The following is a 17,672-nucleotide window of genomic DNA, read 5'->3' as shown; positions in this document are numbered from 1 at the left end:
CTTAGACCTCACCCTCTCCATTTTCTTACAACAGGGTATCTGCCCTTCCTAGTCTGTTAACTGAGCTAAAAGAGTCTTGTTTTTCCTCCTTTTCTTCAGAAATCTAAGTTAACAGCCATGTGTGTATTATTAAACAGGCTGTTGGCTCACAGCCAGAGAAGCCTGGCTTGGTTGTGCCTGAACATTGTGTTCTGGGGACAACCGTTGCTTAAGGAATATGGGCAAATTTGGGCAAACTTTAGTGCAGGGGAAGGGGAAGTGACAACATAGGCTTTGCCTGTGTCCGAACTCAACCTGATGGTGGGAGGGTCTTCAATGTATTTTGCTATTTCCATCCTGTGCAGACGACACCCACCCACATTTTGGGAATCCGAAACATGTGTTTTTGTACAGCAAGATATCCAGGGAATGTGTTATCTTGTAACTCAAGAGAGCATGACTAGAGACTGTTGTTTTGCAATTTTTTTTCAACACACTCTTAGAATACCTGCAGAGTTTCTCAGCCTTCCTTAAACCATTGGCACTAATGGCAGTGAGCTTCTAGAAGCAAGGAGGATACTTTATACATCTGTACTTTATGAAGTCCCTGCAGGCCTCTGACATCCGGTTCAGTACATTTGATTCTTAATAGCTTTTTTTCTTTGAAACTGCTGAAAAGCTCTTTAATGAACAGGTTTATATTACCATTACTCCCAAAGCAAGCTACTTTTCCTCCATTTGTTATGTACAGACATAAAAACAGATCTGCAACATCAGACCAAATATATCTCTAGTTCTTCCTATAGTAGTCAACCAGATGTCTATGGGAAGCTCCATGAGGACAGTAAAACTCTGTTGTTCCTATTCCCCAGTAACTGGTATACAGCAGCATAATGTCTCCAATACTGGAGAACCATGGCTGGTTGACAGGGATGACTTTATCTTCCATCAGCATGTCTAAGGCTACTGCCACACTGCAGAATTAATGCAATTAGACACTGCTTGAACTCCATCCTGTGGAATCCCTGGATTTGTAGTTTGTTGTAGCGCCAGAACTCTCTGACTGAGAAGGCTAGGTATCTCACAAAACTACAAATTGCAGAATTCTGTAGCATTGAGGCATGGCACTTAAAGTGGTGTCAAGCTGCATTAATTCTGCAGTATAGATGCAGCCTAATTCCCTTTTCAAGTTGTTCAGGTTGGCTGCCACCAGTACAATTTGTAGAAGTAAATTCCACAGTTTATCTGGCCTTGTCCAGGCATTTTAATTCATGTGTGCTAAATTTGCAGAATGGGGGAGCAGGGATGATTGTGGTATACTTTGTTGCTTTCTGTGTGCTGAGTTGTTTTTGTATAGGGGAGAGTTCCTGTAGAGCTTGCATCTGAAGGAGTGAGCTGTAGTCCATGAAAGCCTGTGATGAAGTAAATTGTTTAGTCTTGAAAGTGCCACAAAACTCCTTTCCCTTCTCTTTTTTATCCTACAAAGATTGGAAGTTCTGTTTTTTAAGAATGCAACTTAAAGAATCTCCTGACCAGCACGGACACCTGGTCCATGTTCCTGTGTTGTAGAATGCTGATTTCGACCTGTGTGTTCATGCCAGTTGTTTACCCTATGCTTCCCCTATCAAAGTGGGAAATGCAACTGCAAGAAGATTGTCACCGTGCCTCTAGCAGCACTGCTAGATTTGTTGTGAATGAGCCCAGAAATGTAAACATACCATGTGAGGAAGTTCTGTACCTTGGACCTTTCCCTGAGACCAGAGGCAAGGCCTGTGTTATTGTATTCCAGTTGAAATCTCCTTGCAAACTGAGGAAGCTGAGAGGCTATCTGCATTTTGGAAACTGGTGGGAATTCATTTTTCTTCTTCCCAGTTTCCAGCCCCTCCTGTATGTTTTCAAGGGAGCCTCCCCTCGAACTGCAGTCATTCCCTTTCCACCCACTCACTGAAGATTTGGCTTGCTTCTTGAGAAATGGCTGGAAACAGGAAGTAGACCTCTGTGTCACTGTCTGGATCAGAGGCAATGCTTTACTCCTACGATGTTTGAGAGGGATGTTTCTAGGATGTGTCATTCCTTTCCAGCTATAAAGGCAATCCTGAAACACCTGTTTTTAGCTGCATGGGACTATGAATCCTGCTTTTAGGTACATGGCTCTCCACTGCACATTGAGGGGAGAAGAAAGGGTTGTTGTCCATCAGTTCTTGAGAAACTGCTTTTGTCATCACCATCATCACAATCACCATCATCACTGTTATAACCCACCATTTCCCTAAACTGGGATTCAAGGTGTTTTACAAATTAGGACTTTTACAATGTAGTAAAAACATAGAAATCATCAACATTCAAAGAGAATTAAACTACAGTCTGACCCCCATATCTATGGGGGATACATTCCTAGACTTACTGGAGATAGTGAAAATAATGGATAATAGCAAACACTATATTTCTGGCTGAAGTTGACCATAGAGTTGCACCAAAGAACCTCCGGATGCCTAGAGAGGTGTTCTCCACAAAGTTTACCATAAAGTCACAATGGAGGATCTCCAAATCCCCAGAGAGAGACCACATTTTTTCAGATGTGGATAGGTATTGGTCCTGTAAATATGGGGCCATGTTGTATTAACAATATTAAAACATATTGTTTAAGAAGCCGTTTAAAAAGCAGTATAATTAAAATAATGATTGTTTGTTTGTTTAATTGCTGTCAAGTCAGTAATCTCCTTAAAAACCTTCAAATGTCGATCTTTTAGCATATGCTTAGAGATAATAAGTCCTTGGAAACACTGACTATGTAAATGAAAAAACAAAAACAAACTGTTGAGGTTTTATTTTGGTTATTCGTGGGGAGATGGAAGTTATTTACAGTTTAAGCTGTCTATCAGGTACTGTATAATGTTCCATCTAAATTGAATGGGATCTCCCAACGTTTGTACAAAACATATGCATTTGTTTGTTTGGTTTTTTAAAATAATTTTTGAATTTTTTTAGTTAAAACAACAACTTCCAAATATAAAAGCCTGTCAGAATAATAAAAGCTTACCGTCTTGCCAGTGTCAATATGTATCCAGTCCCTACCTCTCCATGAAGATCTTCCAGCTTCAAGTATGGTTGTTTTAATTGTCTGGGATTAATTTAAAGCAGTTCCCCACAGAGGCCTCATGTAAAGCTATTTGGCATTTTATCACTACACTAGAATTAATGGAGGTGTTGATGGCACATTCTGAGGGGCTTCTTGCAATATTCCACTATATGGACAGAGTATGTGAGAGAGATTCCCCTTTCTGCATGTGTTTGTGGGAGTGAGGTGGATTCACTCCATTCACTTATGCAATGGGAGAACTCTTTAAATTGGTAAGGAGGGAGAAGGTTGGGCACATTTTTTATTTTTATTTGCCCTTTCCTCATACTTTTTAAAATGATACAATCTCCCACATAATTTTAAAGGAAGTTAGTATCCTGAATATTTCAACATGTGTAGAGGTTGCAAAAGAAAAAGAAAAAGGGAGGTTGGGGTCACATGCAGCCATTGAACCTTCAAGCACAAATAGGGAGCATTTGTTTAAAAAGTGACATTTCTGTGCTACAAAAGGGGGAAATTTTGCAAGTCTCACAAATTATGCAAAATAGCACAGTCAGCATAGTTGTGCTTTATTTCACTCATGCAGAAGCATGTTGTGTTCAGGAAATGGAAACTTTGGCCCTTAATGACTGGATATATTCCTTGGCCTTTCCCTCACTGGGCTGTATCAATCAGTGCAACAGCTGGCCTCTTCAAAGTTACTTTTAGGCACTGTCCAACAAATATAGAAATGACTGTGTATTTAGCTGGCTTGGTATGAATATTTAATTTTCATAGGAATCATCTTTGCCCTTGAAGAAACCTGATTTTGTTGCAACCCTTGTCCTGCCTGCGATCAAGCCTTACATTGCACCGTCTTTCATTGGGAATCTCTTGCTTTCTCTGGTACCCAGTATTTCCCAGAATGTCCCCCTTACCCCCTTACTTTAGAAGCTATAAAATTTCTTACATGTTTTCCCAAGGAAGTGCAGTTCATGGAGCCTGGAAAGCAGCTGTTGGAATCTCAGGAATGTAATTGCACATGGAGAAATGGAGTGCATGCCTGTCTCTGGACGCTCACATCCCTATTACTCACTTCATCAATGGCAAGGCACATGGAAGGAACACTAACACACAGTTCACAGCATCACACAAGGCCTCTGTGCAGCCAGCTCGAGAGACTGAAACAAAATCTGCTGCCTAGAATTTAGTAGCACCATTGCAGATGAGAAATGGGAATAGTTGCCTTGAATTGAAAGTTGTTGGGGGTGAATGAGAAGGGTTGAGGATGTTAGGAGGGTTCTAATGAGCACTTTTATCCCAACCTGAATTTCAGCAACTAAATTTCATGGATGATTTGTCAGATATTCCAGGTTCTGCATTATCTTGCTAGCACTGTAAGTTAGTTAGTCTTGTTGCAGTCTATTTGCCTCTGCCTAATGAGTCCAGCTTAAAGTAGCCACTAGGCAGAGAGGGCCTTTTCATTAGTGGCATCATTAGTGAGAAATGCACTCCCCAGAGAGGCTTGCCATGGCTTCTATGTTGTGGTCGATTTGGTGCCAAGTGGGGACCATTTTATTTTTCTAAGCTTCCGTTTTTAGGGCTTTTAAAGTTCTCAGCACTCTTGCGTGGTGTTGCTCCTTTAGGCTCTTTTGTTTGTGCAAGACTGTAGGTCTAAAGTTTATTTTTTACTCTTAATGGGTTTAATTTGCATTTGTTATTTACCCAAACAACTTTTTGTTGGTGAGCAGGACAGAAATTGCTGCAAATGTAAGATAATTATTTGGGTGCACAAATGTAGTTGTATTGAATTTTTAAGGTCAAACATCAGTGGTAAAAATGCATAAAAACTAATTACAAAAAAGGAGGACGTTTTATACTTGCAAGAACCTGCTCATTTGTTCAGCATAAAAGTCAAGAAGGTTGGAATTTGTCTTTCGAGTTGGAAACAACTTGATGGCAAACAACAACAACAAACCAAATCTTTTTAGGCTAGTTGGCAGAAGATTTCTCAAATAATTAGTGAAAATAATTAGTGAGTGGCTGAAAAGTGTGGAATATAACTCTTTGTTGTGTTCATGGTGTTGATCAACATATGCACAAGAAAGCGATGGCATTTCTAGAATTGTTATTTCCAGCAAGGAACATAATTATATTGGTATTATTCCACTTTAACTATAATGGTTCCATACATCATGGAATTAATAGTTTAGGGGGAGAGATTTAAAATTCTCAGGAAGAATTCTCCTCTAGTGCCTCCTTAAACTACCAGTCCTAGGATTCCACAAGCTGGAACCATGACAGCTAAAGCAGAATAAAAGCACTTTTACCATGGAGTATGAATGAGCCCCTGGTTAGGAATCTAATACACATTCTAGATACTGCTTGATGAAGTTGCTTTGTTAGACTGCAATTCCTAGAATTCCTTAGCTAGTATGCCCAGTGGAGATACTGGAATTACAGTCCAACAAAGTCCAGCTTTCCCAAATTGTGGTTTAGATTAAGGTAGACTTGTGTTCACACTACAAAAGAACAGACTTTACTTTAGGATCCTGGAGCAAGAGCCTAACTGTCTTTTCACTATTTTCTAGAAGTTGTTACAGTCTTGACCAAACAGTTTATTTGGCTTTATTTGGGGTTTCATTTTGTAACTCATGGTGGTTTGGCTGGGCATTTTGTATCCATGTCTGTTTCTGTTTTTAAATATATACTTTCATTGTAATTTGCTATTCATAGGCATGCACATACTATAATTAGAACTTCAGTGTATAGCTCTTTAACTTAATTCAAAAAGAACACAGGATAGGATTATTTGACTGCAGACTTTAAATCAAGGGTGGGATGCTCTAGCTGGTCTGTGGCCTGTTTTCCTGCCCTGGGACCCTGGGGCGCTATTTGAACTGCCAGAAATGTCCCCCAAAAGAAGAATAAGAAAACCAAAATGGAAAGTAACCACATGCCCCATTTTGGTTTTGAAACAAAATGTGCTTTTGATATTAAAGAGTGCAATGACAGCTCTGAAAAGATCTTCCTGAAAAGATGAACCATTTCTGGAGGCTTCCATAAGAGGCAATTCACACACTTCACTGGAAGGTGGTGAACTGGAGCATCTGCAGGGGTTGTGGGATGTAAAAAAAGAGCCCTGGGGCTGCATGTGTTTGTAGAGTCCCACTTGCTTTCCCCTGTGTTAAATTTAGTATCTGTTTTGTGCCTTCAAGTCAATTCTGATGTATGGTGACCCTTAGGTGAACCTATCACAGGGTTTTCTGGGGCTCAGAGTGTGTGACTTGCCCAAGGTCACCAGTGGGTTTTCATAACCAAGCAGGGAATTGAACCCTGGTCTCCAGAGTCCAACATTTAAACCACTGCACGATGCTGGCTGTCAATGCCTTTTGGTTTGTTGTTGTTTTGGTACTGTTATCATGTTCAGGCATGCCATGAAGACAGCTTTTTTTTAAAAGAAACTATTCAGCGATGGAGTAGCATTTTGGGGGGGGGGGTCATGGCTGCATTTCCATTTCATCTGGTGATACCCATGTATGGTTTTGCATGCCTTTCAGTGAACATTTACGGTTGCTGAAAAGGGAAGGATCATTCCTTTGTTGTACTTTCAAAAGCAGCTTGCCTGGAACTCCTTCACCAGCTGGCAGAATGAGTCAGAGGGATGTAGTCTGAGTCAGCAAGCTCTGCCTATCTGTTGTGATCTAAACAGAACTAAATTTACTTAGCGACATCCAAGGGGCTATTGCAACATAGATAAGCCGTATGTGCCATCTCAATTTGTTCCTGCACCCTGGTCTGGTGGGAGGAGAGCACTTGGAATAGGACAGAAAGGGGATCTTCCAGTTTTTGAGAGGAGTATCATGGTGCTTACTAGCTATAGCTGTAGATGGCAACCGGCCCTGATGACAAGGAAGGAAACAGAGAATATAAAACAAATAACTTTTTATTGAATGCTCATTCCTTATTTCTTTTAAACAGGAATTGGTAGGAAAGATTTATCAATTCTGAATACTGCTGGTAGGGCCATCCCTACTATTAGGCAGAATGCTCTTCAAGGCAGCAGATTTTGGGTGTTGTGAAAGAATAGCAGTGTGTTGAGTCAGCATAGTGTAATGGCTTGAGTGTTGGACTACAACTCTGGGAGACCAGGGTTCAAATTGCGACTTTGCTATGGGAATCCACTGGGTGACCTTGGGCAAGTCACACTCACTCAGCCTCAGAAGAAGGCAATAGTAAACATTCTCTGAATAAATCTTGCCAAGAAAACCTTGTGAGAGGTTTGCCTTAAGGTTGGTATAAGCCAGAAATGACTCAAAGGCACACAACAACAATAAGCAATGTGTTATTTATTAAATTTGTTTTTATGAATTACAGTAATATTACAAATGTTACAGCTTTTTTAACTTCCAGGGATGGGGAGAAAGGCTTGTGAGATTTTCTGCCTGAAGTATCAAAATAACTTGATTGGCTTTAGGAACGATATGTCTTAAGTGTATATGCATAGGGAAGGGACACCATTTGCAGCTCTGCTTTCAGGTATTAAATTATCTTGGGTCACTCTTGCCTGTTGGGAGTGCAGTTCAGATTTTCTCTGATGCATACTAATGAAGGCCATGTTGCTTAACAATGCTTCTCACTAGAACAAAATGAAAACCAGTCCTTAATCATGACTGTTTAACAGACATTTCTGAATCTGAACACTATGAAATACAAACAATTAGCTGACACATCTAGAGAGCAAGGTATTGTTGAGAAAGATGTGATATGTATTTATTTTGTGCCTAAAATTTAAAAGAATTATACAGAAATAGTAAATAATAAGTTCTCAATGGTTTATAACTTAAAGGTGGGACAAGAGCTTTTAAGCAAGGGGTGAGAAAGCCCTGTAAAAAGGAACAGTTGAGAAGATCCAAGGTGAATGATGAGAGTCTGAGTAAACTGAAAGGGTGACATGCCATTATTTCAAGTAAGAAATACCTGGGCAGACTTTAATGCATTGGGGCTTCCTTACAAATGGTGGGTGAAGTTCCTCTCACTTGGACCATGAAGCACTGTTAATAAATAACATTTATCATAGAATCATAGAATCGTAGAGTTGGAAGAGACCATAAGAGCCATCCAGTCCAACCCCCTGCCATGCAAGAACTCTGAATAAAAGCATCCCTGACAGATGGCCATCCAGCCTCTGCTTAAAGACCTCCAAAGAAGGAGACTCCACTACACTCCAAGGGAGTTTGTTCCACTGTCAAACAACCCTTACTGTCAGGAAGTTCCTCCTAATGTTGAGGTGGAATCTCTTTTCCTGCAGCTTGCATCCATTGTTCCGGGTCCTGTTCTGTGGAGCAGCAGAAAACAAGCTTGCTTCCTCCTCAATATGACATCCCTTCAAATATTTAAACAGGGCTATCATATCACCTCTTAACCTTCTCTTCTCCAAGCTAAACATCCCCAGCTCCCTAAGACTTTCCTCACAGGGCCTGGTTTCCAGATCCTTCACAATTTTAATCGCTCTCCTTTGGACATGCTCCAGTTTCTCGACGTCCTTTTTGAATTGTGGTGCCCAGAACTGGACACAATATTATTCCAGGTGGGGCCTGACCAAAGCAGAATAGAGTGGCACTATTACTTCCCTTGATCAAGACACTATACTTTTATTGATGCAGCCTAAAATTGCATTGGCCTTGTTAGCTGCCGCATCACACTGTTGACTCATGTTCAATTTGTGGTCTACTTGGACTCCCAGATCTCTTTCACACATAGTCTCGTTCAGCCAGGTGTCCCCCATCCTATATCTGTGCATTTCATTTTTCCACCCTAAGTACAGTACCTTACATTTCTCCATGTTGACTTTCATTTTGTCAGCTATGGCCCAGCTTTCTAGTCTATTCAGGTCATTTTGAATTTTGATCCTGTCCTCTGGGGTATTAGCTATTCCTCCTAATTTGGTGTCATCTGCAAATTTGATAAGTATGCTCCCAATTCTGTCATCCAAGTCATTGATAGAGATGTTGAATAGCACTGGGCCCAGGACAGAGCCCTGTAGGGCCCCACTGGTCACTTCTCTCCAGGATGAAAAGGAGCCAATGTTGAGCACCCTTTGGCTTCGGTCAGTCAACCAATTACAAATCCATGTAACAGTTACCTTGGCTAACCCATATTTTACAAGCTTGTTTGCAAGACTGTCATGGGAAACCTTGTCAAAGGCCTTACTGAAATCAAAATATACTATATCCACAGCATTCCCTTCATCTACCAAACTGGTAATTTTATCAAAGAAAGATATCAGATTTGTCTGGCATGACTTCTTTCTCTGAAACCCATGTTGACTTTTTGTGATTATGGCATTGCTTTCTAGATGTTCACAGACTCTCAGTTTAATGATCTGCTTCAGAATCTTTCCTGGTACTGATGTCAGACTAACTGGACGATAATTGTTGGGATCCTCTTTTTTCCCCTTTTAGAAGATGGGGACAACATTTGCACGATCAACCAAAAGCAATGATGCTCACCAGCTGTATACCAAGACTCCCTACCTATCCCCTTACCATTCTATTTTTATAGTTCTTGGCTGGCGTTGGAAACAGGAAACAGGAACTGCATTGAGGGTATGGGGGCAGCGTTTGGCTTGGTTGGTTAATTAGTCCTGAATAGATATGGCCATCTAGGAGAGTTCACAGTTCATCCATTGAGTGCCAAAAAATAAATATACTGTCCTCTGCCAGAGTGGAAGGATACAAAGTGGAACATCAGTCCATACATCATATAAATAATGTACACAGTTCTCATTGGTAGCAGTCAGATGAACACTTTGCATACTGGAGAAATCAATTCATGTACCATAATTCTGTCCTGGGCACATGTTCCATCTCAACCACACCCCTGTACAGAAGTAGGGAAGTGTGGTGGGTGGGAAAAACTGAGGCAGAACAATCTGAACAAAAGAACTAATTGGAGAGGTAGAGTGGGCTGCAAAAGAGGAATCTCTAAGTATTCAGTTGATCATTAATACCCTGGAAGAACACTGTGCAGGATCTTCGGCTTTCTCCATCACTGAAAACTCTTCTGGGTATGTTTGCTCTCATTTTCTGAGTGATTCCACCATGGCTGAGCAATTTACATGGGCATGCCATCTTGGGGGCTCTGCATCCAAGCTGTATCCTTTTGCAAGCTCTCATGGGTGAGTCTGGGAACAGCAGCAAATCCCTTCTGATTTATTTGATTTTAAAATCCCCCCCTCTCTTTCTTCTTTTGTTTGAAATCTTTGGCTGCGCTAGCCTTTAGAGGCAGCCATCTCCAAGTGCCCCTAATGTGTAAGCCACAACTGAATCCAGATGTGCACTGAAAGTGCAGTGTAGGGTTGAGAAGAAGGGGAGGCTCCCGGAAAGCTTGAGTCATCAAGGGCTGGCTGTGTTTTGGGATGCAGGCCTCTAGCCAGGGAGATGTGCATGGGGGAAGTGTAATGCATACAAACACGGTAACTCCCCTTAGAATGAAAGAAAAAGCTGAGGAGAGGAGGGGAGCAAGTCAAAGAAGAATTAGTCCCAGAAGTAAGGAAAAGACAAGTTTCTGTGCTGTATTCTAAGGAATTGCTCTTAAAAGAACTGTCCAACTACTTAAGTTTTGTGGTTCTCATTTTAAATGAGATTCCTTCCTGGAATCTTCCTGCTGACTTTTTTAAAATATATATATTTGAATTGATATCTTATTTGTACCTGAGGTAGGCTAACATTTGCTCTGAACTGGTAGTTCCTATGTCCCACACAGGAATCCAGCAACAGTGGTGGTTCAGGAAAGAAAAGATGGGCTAATGAAAGGGCACTGTTGTAGGTATGTTGTACTTAGGGGAGAAATTGTGGAACCTGGTATAAGATTTGTTATTTTTCTAGTTTTTAGCATCTCAAGTTGAAATCCACTTTCTCAAAGTAAAATAAACAATTTAGTTACTTGCTCAACCTTTGTAGTTGTAACCATTCCTTTATACAGGCTCAGAAATCAGAGACAGTCTTGGTAACACAGTCTCAAAGGTGCTACAAGTTCTCTCTACATACTGATTCTATAGACTAACATGGCTATATCTTTGAATTGATCCATTTCAAACAGGCTTCAGGACCGGGTATGGGGTGGAGACTGCCATGGTCGCTTTAACTGATGACCTTCGTCTAGCCATCGACAGAGGGAGTGTGACCCTGTTGGTGCTGCTAGACCTCTCAGTGGCATTCAATAAAGTAGACCACAATATACTTCTGGAACGCCTGAGAGAGTTAGGAATTGGAGGCACTGCGTTGCAGTGGTTCCACTCCTTCCTCTCGGGCAGGTTCCAGAGGGTGATGCTCGGGACAGCCGCTCTTCAGAAACAGAGCTTAATTGTGGTGTCCCTCAAGGCGCCATCCTGTCCCCGATGCTATATAACATCTATATGAAGCCGCTGGGAGAAATCATTATTGGATATGGGGCTGGGTGTTATCAATATGCTGATGACACCCAAATATATTTCTCCATGTCCCAGGCATCAGCGACAACGACAGATGGCATCTCTCCCCATAACCAGTGTCTTCTGACAGTAATGGATTGGATGAGGGAAAACAAGCTCAAGTTGAATCCCTACTTATGGTAGGGGCCCCCAAACCAGGTATTGGGCTGCAACCTCCAGTCCTAGAGGGGCTCATGCTCTCTTCAAAGGACTGTGTTCACAGTCTGGGGGTGCTTCTTGACTTGTCGCTTCAGATGAGGAATCAGTGCCTGTTATCAGCTTCGGCTGATACGCCAGCTGCGCTCTTTCCTGTAACAGGGTGACCTCGAAACTGTAGTACATGCGCTGGTAACCTCAAGACTTGATTTTTGCAATGCACTCTACATGGGGCTAGTCCAGAAACTCCAGTTGGTACAAACAAACAAACAAACAAGCTTCATTTATATACCGCTTCATACCACCTAAGCAGTGTCTAAGTGGTTTACAACTGTAAGCTAATTTGCCCCCAACAATCTGGATACTCATTTTAACGACCTCGGAAGGATGCAAGCCTGAGTCGAGCTTGAGCCCTTTTGCTGGTCTTGAACTCGCAACCTTATGGTTGAGTGAGTGGCTGCAGTACAGGCATTTAACCACTGAGCCACCAGGGCTCTTCCTACAGAAAATGGCAGCCAGGTTGGTCACAGGAACAGAAAGGAATGACCATATAACACCAATATTGAAGTCACTCCACTGGCTGCCTATCAGTTTCCGGGCACAGTACAAGGTGTTGGTTATCACCTTTAAAGCCATACATGGCTTGGGCCCAACCTATCTAAGGCATCACCTGCTTCCATATTATCCGCCCCGTACACTCAGGTCCTCTGGGAGGAATTTATTACAGCCCTTATAGACCAGGTTGATGGCAGCCTCCCAGAGGACATTTTCTGCAGCCGCTCCCAACTTATGGAATGGCCTGCCAGACGAGATCCATCAAATTACCAATATAGAGAGCTTTAAAAAAGCCATTAAGACGGCTCTCTTCTGGCAGGCCTTCCCGGAATAAAATACTCAGTCACGAATAAGACTTCCCATCTAGTGAACTCTGCCTATGATGATCATTATTTGGATTAGTTGGCTTTTAATATGTAGTTTTTAATCTTATTCTGGCGGGGTACAGACCGCCGCTTTGCGGCGCTCTGCCGCCGCCGCCAGTAGGTCCGCGGGGGAGCCGGAGCCTTCACACGGCCCGACTCCCGCGCGGACTGAAAAAGAAGCTCCAAAATGGAGCTTCTTTTTCCATCGCGCTCGCTACGTCACAAGCGGCGCGACGCGTACGGACGCTCAGCGTCTGATACGCAAAGATGGCGCCGGCCATGTAGAAGGGCCGGCGCCATCTTGTACGGACGGAGTCCGTACTAGGCCCAGGGGCGTCTATAAGAGATGCCCCTTTTTTAAAATGGGACGTCCGGAGGACGTCCCAAATGGCGGTGCAGAAAGCACCTATGTTTAATCTTGTTTTATGGGGGCACTATGTATATATGGATGTATTTTAACTTGTACGCCGCTTTGATTGCCCGGCAAAAAGCGGGATAGAAAGAAAATTGTTATTGTTGTTGTTGTTGTTGTTATTATTATTATTATTATTATTGAATTGGTACACAATGTTATCTGTAATAAGTATACCAGGTCAAGGCCCATTTTTATTTCACCACTGGCCATTTTTCCTATTTAATTCCACCTCACTCCCCGTTCGAGCTGCTTCTTTTTTCCTAGTTTGAAAACAGACATCTAGAATGTGGGGTGATGAGGAGACCAACTTCATGAAGAGCATTTTGGAAGTAGAGAATGTGGCAAGCGAGGAATGGATTTGTGTGAAATGTATTGTTTGTAAATTTGCATGTATAACAGATGCAAACCAGGCAGCCATTGAGATGATATTTGAATTGCAATCCCAGCATCCTTAGACAGTTGGAAATAAGACCCACTAGAAATTACACCTCAACAACATCTGGATGACTCCATTCCTTGACTCTCCTTGGGCTGCGGAGAAAAGGATCCACAGAACCAATTGTGTGCTGAAAATATTTTGCCACCTGTGGCAAAGTAGTAAATGGCACTCATCTGAAAGAAAATATTTTGGAACAGGGGACAGAAAAGCCCTCAAATAGTTTCCCCTCAACTTTAGCAGTAAAGGCCAATATAACAACTAACAATTTGCTGTGCTTCCATGACACCCAGATTTTCTGCTTGAGGTGCCTGACCTACATTGCCTAACAGTAGGGCCCTGGGCTATGGGAGCTGTTATATAGGGGTAACTGGAGATTTCTGTGGTCATGTTTAGTATTTTAATTGTTTTAATACTTACTGTTCTTAAGTACTTTTATCTTTTAAATGACGTTTCATTTTTAATGAGTGATGCATTTTGATACTATACTGGTTTAATTCTATTTTAACACCCACTTTTGTATGTTTTATTGTGTTGTTTTTTTTAAATTTGTGAGCCACTGAGCCATTTGTGTCCCAACTGTGAGGGAAAAAAAGTGAGATGCATGTATAAATAGAACAACAACAACAACAAAGCAGGATGATGATTATGATGATGATGATGATGATGATGATGATACATTTTCCCCATATTAAAAAAATCTAGAATAAAATCTAGCATATCAGGGGAAACTGTTCTAGTTAACTCTGCTTCCTGTTAGGTTTCTTCTGTCAGGGAACTTAGCACAGGGAAATATTACTGAATATGATTCCCCCTCCCCACCTACAGGCTAAATTGGTTCAATCCATTTGGCCTTATCGTATGCAGAGCTGACCACTGTGAGTTCTGTGCAGATGCTGACTTTTATGTTATTTTTTTAAAATGGAGTCTAGGATGCAAAATATAAAGGGCCTGAGAGAGAATAGCCAGGATACAACTCTCTACCGCTGTGGCCCGATAATGTGCCTGACTTTTCAGTCCAGACAGACTCAAACAGGCATCCAGTTTGCACAGTGCTCTTGTGATGTTTCATTTCACTCCCCCCTTTGCTCCAGGATTGCTTCTCTTTCCACTGCCCCTGCCCTAGCTCCCTTACCCTCCCCCCCTGACTTTTCATACAGGCTGGTTTATGGATGCCATGCCCTTTAAAGCTGAAGGAGGAGAAAAGGGAAAAAAAGAAAATAGAGAGAGAGAGAGAGCCCCACACAGTTAGTGGTGTTGTTTTTTGGGCGTGTGCAATGTTGTACTTGGACAGTGATGCATGGGGAGGGGGGGAGAGGCTGTGCTAATAAGGTGGAGATTGGGAAGGAGGAAAATCCCTTTGCAGGCAGTTTTGAAAGCTTTTCCCCTCTTTGCTTCATCACTGTACACTGCTCAAAGCTCCACCATCCCAAAAAGCCTCTGGTCTGTCTCCCCTTTTGCCAGTATCTGAATGCAAGACCTTGGCTTCTCTTCATTCCCAGCAGAATACTGTGTAACTTCTTTTCCACTGCCAGTTTTGACTAATACCATCTGCACTGTTTCACAAACCTTTTGCTGCTTCTTGCGGACCATGAAGAAGGGAGAAGCAAACTAAAGGTGAGGCCAAGAGTCCCCCTACCCCTTGGATCTAGTAAGCCTTACCTTGGAGGTCCACTTTCTAATAAGACAACCCAGCAGAATGGATTTTGGAAGCGTAATGAACCAGGTACTGTTTGACTGTCAATTTTCCTTGTTGAAGAGGGAAAGGAAATTGGGGGAAATGGCAAAGGAGGGTGTAGGGGATTTGCTCATACTTGAAAGAAGGTTTGTATTGATTCAGTTAATGAAATCCCTTGTAATGCAAAATGCTTTGTGAAGAGATGGCAGTTGTTAAAAATAAACTGGACATTTTGAGGAAGCAGGGAACATCTGAAGGAAGTCTGGATATGTGAAGTCCGTTTTAGATTTGTCAACATTGTTGAGAGGGGAGCGGGGGAAGCTAGCTACAGTGTGCTGAGCAGGCTTTATGCTGGGGAATGTAGTGTTTCCCTGCATTACAGGGCCTAAAGGAGATGACAGAAGAAGCAATATTGTTGAAGCTTTAGGTTCTGTACCTCTGAGTTTCATTCTCATCATCTATTTCCAGTTACGTGCATTTGTGCACCCTTTTGCTGGGACAGTATATCTTTGGTATGCAAGGGTGATTGTCTGTCCTGCTGCACCCATGTAACCCTTAGCACTGTTGTTAACTAGCACAAGGGAGTATAGTAGGCACGTGTGTTGGAACAGTTTCAGATTCAGCTGTACCAGGAGTGGAAAGGTGAGGAATGGAAACAAGGTAATAAGGGAAGAGTCTGCTCTTCTCTTTTTGCTCCTCCACCTGTTGATTTCTTGGTTAGGCAAGAGCCATGGAGGCAGATAACTGGGAAGGGTATGGGAGACTTAGACCAAATGTGTACGGAGGAGTTTACATGTGACTGACCTCTTAAGGCCACAACAAGGAAATGTGACTCTTCATCACTTTCCAGGTTTGATTGCTTCATAATCAAGAACTGAAGAGATCCCTGTGATTGATTTGTTCCTTATCTGCAGTAATGAGATTTTCAAGTAACAAACTGAAGTTGTCAATCATGCCTGAAAGTCAGTCACCAACAGGACAAGTTCTAAAAATTACCTTAAGTGGGTGGCTTCAAGTCTATTCATATTTATTTCAAATTAAATTTAAAATGAAAATGTGTCTTCTTTTTTTTTTTACATTTTATCGCAGACTCTTGATTAAGTAGACTGCAGGGGTCAGCTTTCAAGTGCACATTTGTAAAGTTATGTCCACCTGCTTTGGAGAGACCAGGGTTTCTAATAACTCTGCCTTCTGACAGAGGTGGATTTATCAGGAAAGGAAAAGGGTTTATAAGGAAAGCACTATGATTTTTCTGTTAAATCCCCAGATTGAGGTGCCCATGGGCATTGGTGGCAAGATTTTTCGGGGGGGGGGGGAGCGTTCTTTGCCTTCCTATGAGGTTGAGAGTATGTGACTTGAGCTTGAGAAAGTTACCTTCTCTTTTGGAAAAAAACTCTCAGAAAAGTTGTGGAATCCTCTCTCTCTCTCTCTCCCCCATCTCTGATGTCTCTGATGTTTACAGAGGTAGCTGATCTTATAGATTAAGGGATGGAGAAGCAATTTGGTGGTGTGGCATTGAAGAGCATGGGAAGCAGCAATCCAAGAAGTCATTCAGGTCTTCAATATGTCTCTCTCTCTCTCTCTCTCTCTCTCTCTCTCTCTATCAATCTGTCTATCTATCTATCTATATAAAATCGATTGTTTACATTGGCTGCTCTGTATCTCTTAGGATTGATACTAAAAGTGAATGAGACTCCTTAAGATCTGAGAGAATGCTAGGCTGAAGCTGTGCTATGTCCAGCTTGGCTTTGCTCTTTGCACAGACCTTTTTCAGCACAGATGGATTTAGGCTTGGCCCATCCATGATTTGTTCTTTGAAAAAGGAAACAGTCTTTGCGAGCCGGGAAATGGATGCGTCACCCCACCAAAAAAGCAAAACAAAGGTCGCTGTCGGAAGCTGTTAATGGCCAGCTGGAGGCTGAAGAAGGGCAAAATGTGTGGAGTGCTTGCTAGGGAGAAAAATAATTTCAAATGACTGATGGTTGTAGCAGGAATCTGGGGGAACAATTGAAAACATACTTGGCTGCAGGGAGGGTCATCTGTCTGTTGTTTGGAGGGGCATTAAGCATTTGTGCTGTTGGATGAGAGCACACGCAGTACAGGTTGCTATACATATCTATATTGGAATTATCTATATTGAGTTCAAAGGTGAAGAACTTCAGGTCCTGAGAGCCATATCCAGCCCCACTCTGATCCCAGTTCAGCCCCCTGGGCATCTCGAGAAAGCCCTATCCTCTTTTTTTTTTGGTGATACCATCATTTGATGGCTTCCTAGTTTTTGTATGGCTCCCACCACCCATTTTGAACCACTGAAATGCCTCTCTTAGGTGTAGTTACTGAGCTTTAAGCTAAAACATATCGGTAATTTTGGTCCCACCTTTTTGCTGTCAGCCTTGCCCACCATTGGAATGAAGTGCTCAAGTAATTCTCTGCCACTAAATTTTACCCTCTCAGTGGGTTTTCCAGATTTGGTTTAATCAATAGCATCATCCAACTGATTGGGGGCTCTATTGGGGGAAATCTGTTATCACCATTTCAGTAAGACTTGTTCAACAGT

The 17,672-nt window shown here is 42.1% G+C and overlaps 1 protein-coding gene across 8 annotated transcripts in view; it reads left to right on the top strand.

Moving 5' to 3' along the window:
• TNS1 (tensin 1) overlaps window positions 1-17,672 on the top strand; it is a 431,204-nt gene that overhangs the window by 177,831 nt on the left and 235,701 nt on the right. Inside the window, exon 1 of one of the 8 annotated variants that reach the window (XM_042473749.1) lies at window positions 14,725-15,163. The exons of 6 other annotated variants lie outside the window; for them this stretch is intronic. In XM_042473749.1, coding sequence (XP_042329683.1) covers window positions 15,137-15,163 — 27 coding nt within the window. In that variant the 5' untranslated portion in view covers window positions 14,725-15,136. Of the gene's footprint in view, window positions 1-14,724; window positions 15,164-17,672 lie in introns of those variants that run through there. One more of the 8 variants, XM_042473763.1, reaches the window with a different exon arrangement.

The sequence above is a fragment of the Sceloporus undulatus genome, chromosome 1, assembly GCF_019175285.1.
Source record: "Sceloporus undulatus isolate JIND9_A2432 ecotype Alabama chromosome 1, SceUnd_v1.1, whole genome shotgun sequence".
Classification (NCBI taxonomy): domain Eukaryota; kingdom Metazoa; phylum Chordata; class Lepidosauria; order Squamata; family Phrynosomatidae; genus Sceloporus; species Sceloporus undulatus.
The sequence above is the reverse complement of the archived record's forward strand: the minus strand, read 5'-3'. Positions and strand labels throughout refer to the sequence as shown.